General features: G+C 43.1%; 1 protein-coding gene across 1 annotated transcript; it reads left to right on the top strand.

The window, feature by feature from the left end:
* Window positions 1-3688: 3688 nt before the first annotated feature.
* Window positions 3689-9540, top strand: K441DRAFT_709260 (uncharacterized protein; the record flags this gene model as incomplete). Its single annotated transcript, XM_067653839.1, has 11 exons — window positions 3689-3816; window positions 3905-4724; window positions 4776-5919; window positions 6010-6081; window positions 6121-6418; window positions 6467-6721; window positions 6791-7125; window positions 7201-7444; window positions 7515-8487; window positions 8546-8848; window positions 8940-9540. The coding sequence occupies 11 exons, from the start codon at window positions 3689-3691 to the stop codon at window positions 9132-9134; spliced, it is 4767 nt and encodes a 1588-aa protein (XP_067497104.1). The 3' UTR covers window positions 9135-9540.
* Window positions 9541-9765: the final 225 nt, after the last annotated feature.

Raw genomic sequence — 9765 nt, 5'->3', positions numbered from 1 at the left:
TTAGTAATCGCGACGGGGCGTAAATTAAAGATACTATAAACTGTCACAGTGCTGCAATAAAGTAGACTAAATAACTACGTTATGGTATAAAGAGGGGAAGAAGGTAGAAAGGGGGTATTATATATAAATAGTAGGGCCGGCCGCTAAGTCGCTAGTAGTAGGCTAGCTAATAGTAGGGAATAGTACGAGACAGTATGAAACAGTATGCGTTAGGTCAGTGCCGTAACAAATAAAAAGAGGGTTAAAAAATAGATTATTAAGGCGACGATAAGGTTAAAGGCGCGTAATAAGGTCCTTTATACTAACCTAGTACTAACTTAGGCCTTAAAAACGCGTCTAAAAAGTAGGGGCTACTACTAAAAGGGGGGGTGATATTTGGACGATATGTCGCGGACCTTAGGGGGTCGTGCGTAACCCGAGGTTATGCCAAGCCTAACCTGGACCTCCGATACCTTCCAATACGTCTCAGACTAGGAAGTAGAATAACGCTTTGGTTGCATATTTTAGTACGTAACGTCGCATAGCAGGCGCTACTATATTTCTCGCTATATGAGGTTCAGCAATGCAATCATTTCGTATTTAATGGGACTCAAACCAGCGGAAGGTGGAATTGGACTATTAAGGGTTAGGTGCTGTTAGTAGGGTAGGCGAGCAGCAGACCTGCGGAGGATAGGCCGGATAGGCCTCTCGGATAATAGGCCTATCAGCTGATAGTATCCGGAGACTATCCGGATAGTATAAGGATAGTCTTGGCAAAATACCCTTAATATGCTTACACAGTGTAATGCACCTCCCAATATTAAATAAATAAATTTCTATAAGTATAGAGTATATAGAAGCTTATAAAGCGCTTTAAAAGGGTACCACTTATATCCAAATATCCTAAGGATATAGTAATATTATATAGATAGTAAAGCTTACAAGAGCTCTGCGGAACAAGGCTTTAGGGGAGCCGCGCACGGAGCTCTACCAAAGCTCTGCACGAAGCTTTTGTATACACGGAGGCTCTACACGAAGCTCCTTGCGTATAGAGGCTCTGCACGAAGCTTTACGTACGGAGGCTCTGCACGAAAGCTCTGCACGAAGCTCTGCGTACGGAGGCTCTGCGTATGGAGGCTCTGCACGAAGCTCCTGCGTACGGAGGCCTCTGCGTATGGGGGCTCTGCACGAAGCTCTGCATTATGGAGGCTCTGCACGAAGCTCTGCAATATGGAGGCTCTGCACGAAGCTCTGCCATATTGGAGGCTCTGCACGAAGCTGCTCGCGCAATGGAGGCTCTGCACGAAAGCTCTGCCGTTACGGAGGCTCTGCACGGGGCTCTGCGTATGGAGACTCTGCACGAAGCTCTACACGAAGCCTCTGCACGAAGCTTTTATATAGAGGCCTCCGTAGTAGAGCGCCGTCGTACGCAGAACCGTCGTACGCAGAGCCGTCAGCCGTCGCGCAGAGCCTCTACACACGGTAGAAGATTCGTATATGAAGATCCCTCCGTATAAAGCCGTTATATAATAGAAGCCTTTTATATGGCGAGAGTAGCCTCTCTATATAATAATATATAATATTTAAATTAAATAATATATATATAACTACTTAAGCTCATAATAAATATAATTTTTTGTAAAAGGATAAATATTAATATTATAATTATAAAACATCTAAGACCCTCTCTAAGCTTTTAAATAATTATATTACTAAGCAAATATAGCCTAAGGCCTATCTAAAGTGACTATCCGGAATAGGTCTCCCCAAAGTACTATTTAGCTAATTAAGTCTATTATCCTAAAAGGCCCCTATCTAGCCCTATCCCTTTTATAAGTCTATTAAAGATATATTTATATTAAAGAATAAACTAATCCTATTTAGTTAGAGCGGATAATAATCCTTATCTTAAGGAATAGCCTAGATTATAATATCTAGATAAGGCTTAGTATCTATAGATAATTTAACTATAAAACTTTTATTTTTATTTTTATTATATAACACTATAAAATATAGCTAAGCACTAGGCTTTATATATAAAGCTATTATATTAATAGAGCTTCTATATCCCTTCAGCTGGTAGGCGTCCTATAAGAGTTAGTCTATACGCGAAACACTTAGAATTAAAAATACGCGTATGGGTCACGGGGAGCCTTAATCCCATTAATTCTATTAAGCTGGCTCTTATCGATAACCGTAGGACTAAATCTACATACTAGCTAAAGGGAATATAGGAGTCTTTAAATATAGGCAGCCGTCCGTATATGAGCCCTATACGTAAAGCCTCTATATATAATATATAGGCCTTAATATATAGAGTGTTATATAGAGCGTCCTATAGAGCCTCTATAATATAAGAGTTTTTTAATATAAAGTATTGTGCAAAGCGTTTATATAGAGCGTTATAGTATATTAGTGCTACGTTATTAGTAAAGCCTTTAGAGAAATCTAAATTAAGGGCTTTAAGCAGAGGCTTTTAATAGAAAGCTTTTGCAGAGCTTCCGTGCAGAGCTTTATATAGAGCCTTCTACTATTTACTATAAAGAGATCGTAAAAAATCGCCAAGTCGTAGCGGCGTGTATTTGTCCTCTATTAAAAACAATATACCCCCTATAGCGGGCCACTAATATAACTCTATATTTTATAAATAGAGTCCTATTCTATAGCTCTATTTTAGGGCTATAAAATAAGCTATTTATTTATGAAAATATAGAAGCGTTATTTAGTTAGGGTTATAGGGGTGCTTTGTAATGGCTTAAGGCTCTCCGCTGACTTATCCGGCCCCTCCATTCCTAGAAATAATGACCCCCTATAACTCTACCAAAAACGGCCTTAAATTATATAAATAAAGGCTTATTTTATAGCCCTAGAATAGAGCTATAAATTAAGGCCTCTATTTATAAAAATATAGAGTTATATTAGTGGGGCTATAGGTAGTGTATTATTTGGATATTATCCGGATATTATCCGATATCCGGGCTATCCTCCGCAGGTCTGGGCGAGCAGTCTCTTGAGTGCACGGGCCATATTATAGATATCTTCTCGAGCGATCGAGCTCCATAGTTTCTTCCTCATAGAGCCTCTCATATATGTTCGCGCCACGCCTAGTCAATGATCTGATAGGTGCTATAAAGAGTGAAGTCGACGCTCCGGCCAAAGACGGGATGGCTCCGGTGGCTGGCCTTGGCAGGAGGTGTTACTGACGAACAGAAATTCCACCTTGCCCAAGTCCCTCATTGGCTCAATCTCTTGACTTTTATAACGTGTAGGACAAGCTACGGCAAACAAATGCAGCAATAGGGCCTCCATTACTCCGATGCTTGACCTGAGCAGAACGGCGTATTACCTCGGTAGTTGATGGGACGCGACGTTTGAGAGGAAGGTTATCAGTATACTTTTCACCGGTGTATCATGCTAACGCCCCGGCCAAATATTGCTTCAAATGGTACTTATGTGCAGTTATGAGGCGCGGGGCTAAAACCAACTTAATGCGGTTTGATACACTTCTGCGACGTTTTCCCGCAAATCAGCGGAGTGGTGTTAACGCTTTCAGTGCCACCTTATTAAACTAGACGCCTGCACGGTAAGGTAATTCTAATGGAATCAGGTATTTAGGCCGGCTCTATGTTTTATTTATTTGCATTCACTCCATATCAACGAGTTACTGAATAATTGTGACGGATATATTTCTAAGCCTTCATTATCCAATATGTCGAACCTGTCAAGAGAAGCTGCTCGAGAGATTATAGATTCAATCAAAGAGGATAACGGTGGCATTTCTCCAGCTGATCGCGAAGCTACGCCGCTAGCAGTATTGAGAAGTTTAGCAAATGTTCGGCGAAAGTTGGGTGCAGCTACCAAGACGTATACAACCCATTGACATTCTTCATCCACCAAAGCAGAAGCTCACATCACATCTTACTAGCCTTGCGGTCAATCTTTATTCCAAGGACACCAGATTCGTATACGAACTCATTCAGAATGCCGAAGATAATCAGTATACGCAAGCCGCTGCGGAAGGAAATGAGCCATATATAACCTTCAGTCTATATCCCGATAGGATCGTGATTGACTCAAACGAGGATGGCTTTACTGAAAGTAATGTTAAAGCAATTTGCAGCACCGGAGAGAGCACGAAAACAATCACACAAGGCTATATTGGTGAAAAAGGAATCGGTTTCAAATCAGTTTTCAAGGTTGCATGCAAAGTGCATATTCAATCAGGGCCTTTTTCCTTTTTCTTCGAGCACCGACGCAATTCAGACGATGATGGCTTAGGGATGGTAACCCCAATAAATAAACCGCATAGATATCTGCCCCACAACGTCCGCACTAGGATAACCCTGACGCTTCTCAACCCAGACCACTTTGATCAGCGAGTGCAGGAACTCCGCCAACTACCCGATACCCTCTTGCTCTTTCTAAAGAAACTCAAAGTCATTACTCAAGCCATATACTTTGCGGACGGTACCACGGAAGTGGTCAAACACACCTATGGATCTGATGATATCCGGCGGTTAGAGAAGCTAATTAAGACAGTTACGTCTTCCGATGGGTCAAAAGAAACAATCAGCCTGTTTCACCTCACGAGGAGACAACTTGAGAACTTGCCCACAGACGAGGCTCGAAAGCATACTAACAAAGCCGAAGTAGTTCTCGCTTTCCCAGTCAATGAAGATACTGAGCCAATTATCCAACAGCAACACATTTTTGCATATCTCCCGCTCCGCAATGCTGGGTTCACCGTATGTCACCTTCAATACAAATCCACTTCCAATGCTAAACAAAGTAACCAGTTCTTGATCCAGTCAGATTTCATTACACAAGCCAGTCGGGAAGACGTATTTCAATCCCCTTGGAATCAAGCTATCCTTGCTGGCGTTGCGCAAGCCTTTCGAGATGCTGTTCTCGAATTCTGTGCGACTAAATTTCTCCAGTACCAATGGATGAGGTACCTCCCAAGCGACTCTATCTCCGACGACTTCTGGAAAGGGCTCGGACCGCAAATCTATAAGCTTCTTGAAGATACGCCCATACTGCGACCGAGAAGCGAAACGTGTCTAAGACTTCCCCGAAAACTTCGACACGTGGCAAATAGTTTTTACGATGAACATAATCGGCCACTCTTTCGGGATCTAAATCCTGAAATCTATCTTTCCCTGAATTACCTAGAAAATGACTTCGAGCCTTTGCGAAGGCTTGGATTGAAAAATATGCTCATGAAGCAGTGGTTGGACATAGTCGAAGCAGATCTTAAGAGCAGCATATCGCGGATGAAAACCACGCCCACTACGAACATTGATTGGCATACCAGAGTTGCACGCTTACTTTCATCTCCATTTCGTAAGAACTCGGTCAATATCGGTCGCGTAAGACAACTCCCCATCATTCCTCTGGGGAACGGCTTGTGGGAAAAAGAGCCCTCCGAAAACAACCCGATTTTCTTTCCCAATCACATGGGAATTCCAATTCCCACCGACCTAGGTCTCAGGCTAGTTGACACTGACACTGTTCAAAACACATTTCGCAAGAAGTTATTCTCTTATCTTAAGGTTCAGACTTCTCCATCTTCGAGTGTGATCCGTTTGATCACCACTAGATATAGCAAAAAGGGAAATATCACTATGGAAAATTCAATCTCGCACCTCAAATTTTTATACTGGAAGCTTCCGGCCGACCAAACCGATCTAGACGATGCGATATGGCTAATGGACCAGGACGATGAGCAGGTGCATCCCTTAGAGGAATATATATACTTTCAGTCTGAGCAAGAGTGCGGCACGAAAGAACTTTTGGAAGAAATAAATCTAGGCTATAGTTACGCGCCTGGTTACCCTGTCCACTTCCTCAATTCCGCGTACATACGAGCGGTCTCTGCAGAGGCGAATCATAATGGCAAGTCATGGATGGCTTGGCTTGAATCCATTGCTAAAATCCGAAGTTTCCTTTAACTCACTCGTATCGGTCGTCCGCACCAGTTGTCCAACGAATTCAAATACGTAATCGAATATCGTCCCGAAAAGCTCGTAGGATTATTGGAACAGTATTGGTCCTCATATGAGTCTTTATTGACCACAGACATAGCAGAAGAAGTATCCAAAAGTAAGGTTCCGTCTGAGAACGGCACTTTGGTACCACTAGAACAATCTTACCTTCCACTACCGAATCTGAAGAATATCTGTCAAGTTTTCGAGGTTGCAGATTTCCCCTTTCTGCAAGCACCATCTCATCTCAGCGATACGTCCATTGAGAGCTTGTCATTTCTGAGAAGACTCAAAGTGAGAGTTGAGGAAAATCTCGATTTCTATACTACCATTCTTGAACGTCTTCGCGTTGCTAATTCTAGGGACTCTAGCTTAGATGATCTAGAAAATTATCTAAGGGTATATAGAGCAATTGAACAAAATTGCCATACTGCTGGGGACAGGGAGTGGCTCCAGTAAGTTTTCATTCCGACAGGAGACATACGTTTCTCACGACTGGGCAGGAATCATTTCAGAGATAATCCATGCATTTACATGCAGCGTCGTAGATCAAATGATACCCAGTGGATAACTTCAAAGGAGTGCGTATGGAAAGGCCCCGATTGGCTCGAGATAAAGCAGCCATTGGAAGCAATTGACAAATATCGCGAGTTTGAGCAGCTTTTCCACGTCGTGTTGAGAATACCCAATTCGGACCTAAGGGATTCTGTGAGGGAACTTAAGGAAAGCAAGAGGAAAGGACAAAAGGATACGAACAAGTTTTCCAACATATATCTACACTTGTGGCGCCAAGTGACTGACTGGGATACTATCCGGTAATTTTGAAGTTTCCTTGCATACATACCAGTTCATCTAACGCAACAGCTAATATGTAAAACGGCTAGTAATGACTTTGAACGATATGCTCTGATCTATCACCCTCTACAGGAATCATGGCATCCTCTTTCCTCGTGTGTCTGGGCAGTCGATAGTACTCGTATTCCACAGAAATTTTCTATTGCTACCCTTTATTCTAGACTGGAGGATTTCTTCGTTGAAGGACTATGTGTGCAGAAGCCAAATCTTAACATGCATATTCAAGCGTTAAAAGAACTAGCAAACGGAAACACTGCAATCGAAGAAATCAAAGATACGATCAGGAAGATCAGTCTTATGGAGCCAAGTAGGGATGCCCTGGTTGACTTGCACACATCCAAGATATTTCCAGTAAAATTCCCTGATGGTCGCATCAGACTAGAAAGCATTAGGACAGATTTTGCTATCATCGACCGTTTTGAGTACGGTGTAGCCTTCGAAGGTAAAGTATCAGTGTTGAACTACACACTTAAAGAAGTGCAAGAATATCGATCTTTCTTGTTACCTCTTGGCTTGGGAGGGAGATATATGTCCAAAATTATCGAAGAAAAGTCAATGGTGACTGGAGGTGACTTGCATCCACGCCTAAGTGATGAATTTAGGCGAAAAGCTTACGCACTTTTCCGGTATGCTTGTAGGGCCTTTTCTTTAGCATCATGCTACAAGACACAACTAATTTCGCAAATTATTTCATAGATGTGCGGTTCATTTCAATAGCCCGAAAGCGCGGGAAGGAGACCGTTCTTTATACTACTTGTTGCTAACGACATCAATATTTAAGAGTGACGGGATATCAAAATCTCTCACTCTCACTCAAGGTCGACAAAGCGTCTCTGTAGAAAGCACAAAGGCAAATTTCCATCTGGAGCATGTTGACGACCGGCTACATCTGTACGTCCCGAGGAACAGATGTGATAGAGAAGTTTGCTATATTCGACAACTCCCAAGGAATTTACTTGGCTTTATTAAAGTTCAAGATCCGAATGCAGAGAGCATAATTAGTGGAATCACACGCAGTAGCGTACTCGACGTAGTTGATGAGGTTCTCAAAGACGCTGGTATTATTGAAGTCCCTGGGGTCAATCGGCCAAACGATGCGAACGACGACCAGGATAGCGCTAGAGGAGAGAACGAAGATGTCGAGACAGTGGAGGTTGAAGCTTCCCGATTGGCAAACTTAGCACGAGTCCAGCCTAGCACGGTGATCAACAATATTTCGGTAGTAGGATCGGTTGCAGACGAAGGAACTCCTAGCCCCCACAGCCAATACGCTAGGCGTTCAATTTCGTCTTCTTCCTCTAGTGGTATGTTTACTCCTCCGCCATCTTCTGTGGGAACGGAACCTCAGGGGCCCCCTTCCATACCATTCGCAAACCGGCCTCACAATCAACGTTCCCAATCGCCACAACCAACAACAAGCGCTACTTCCAGCTTCAGCCAATACGCTGCGCTTCTCGATCGTATAATCAACGCAGCAAGTAAGGTAATGTTTCCCACTCGGGGAGCTTTTGACTTTAGCGTACTCCGGGATGCACTTTCTTCAAGCTTAGGTTTCCAATTCCCTCTGGAAACCGAAAACGAATCTCGGCTGGGATACTTGCCATTCGGGGTACGGTCAATGAATCAAATTGCTCACGATATGAAAATCGGAGCTGCTGGCGAGCTGTTTGTAAGTGTTCCTATCGCTCACCATGACAATTCCATCACTCATCATCTCCCTATTATAGGTCTTCGAGCTCCTCATGAGCCTCCCCCTGCCACAATTTACTCTAGCAAACTGGCGCAGTACGATCCGCCATGAAGTCCGCGTACACCATAAATATCGTACAATAGAGCAGTGGATCGGTTCTGAAACTGCCGACATTGTCTACGAAGACACCAGCTCTATATTCACCAACTTTCTCATCGGTCAGGGCTACCTGCCTGCCGAAACGTGGACAGACGCAACGCCAAAGTACTTCTTGGAGGTCAAGACAACGCTCAAGGGCTGTGCGGAGAAATTCTGGGTGAGCAAGAGTCAGTATGTAAGGGTAAGTCTACTTTGTCCTTCCCACAAATCACTGCTTTGTAGACTTAAGCGGAGGGTTCGAGAGTGTGCATGTTGACACGTAGAGAATATAGATGCAACGAATGCGCCTGGAGCCCGGGAGAGTTGCACGCAAAGTGTATGCCGTGCTGCGGGTATTTAACCTAGACAGCAGGGATATAGGGCTGCGGGTATATCTGGACCCAGAAACGTTGAAAACGGACGGCGTGCTGGAGTTCACAGCTGAGAGCTATTCTGTGAAACCCGGTAATGCCGGTGGGTTTGACTGATAATCTTGAGAGTTTAAGGGATCGGTGGTGCTCTTTTATTGCTGTAATCGGGTCTGTACCCCTGGGAGACGTCCTTCCGCGCTACTAAGAACCATAGCTGACCCACCTATTGCCCAGCCTAAGAAGAGGCCCAGAAACCTAGATAGACATTATAGTATTAGCTAAAGGAGCCGTTCTGGAAGCCCTACTAGGCCTTTGCACCGCTTATATTAATAAAGAGAACATTTAGCCTTATCTTACTATGAGAGACGACGGAGTTTGGGAGCTAATATAGGAAACAACGCGCTATTAGAAAACTTAGGCAATAAAGGATCTCTGCAGACTATAGTATGCATTTTATAAGCTACAGAGCTAATAGCGCTTACTAGGAATAATATATCTAAAGGAGTATATAATACTATAGTGCCTAACTAAGAATAGGTAATAATAGACACTAATAATTAAGCTGTACTATTTATGCCACCTTAAATATTTGTCCGAGTTTAGTAAAACGGCATCTTTAAAGACTAACGGATGACACTTCCTATAGATCAATCTAAGGTAGAGCGGTTTGCAACTAAACAACTTAAAAAGTAGATGTATTTATTTAATATATTAGGGCGTATACTAACTTTAAAGAACTGTTTTAATG

This window comes from Cenococcum geophilum (genome assembly GCF_001692895.1).
Source record: "Cenococcum geophilum 1.58 unplaced genomic scaffold K441scaffold_83, whole genome shotgun sequence".
Classification (NCBI taxonomy): Eukaryota; Fungi; Ascomycota; class Dothideomycetes; order Gloniales; family Gloniaceae; genus Cenococcum; species Cenococcum geophilum.
This window is presented reverse-complemented; position numbering and strand designations above follow the sequence as displayed.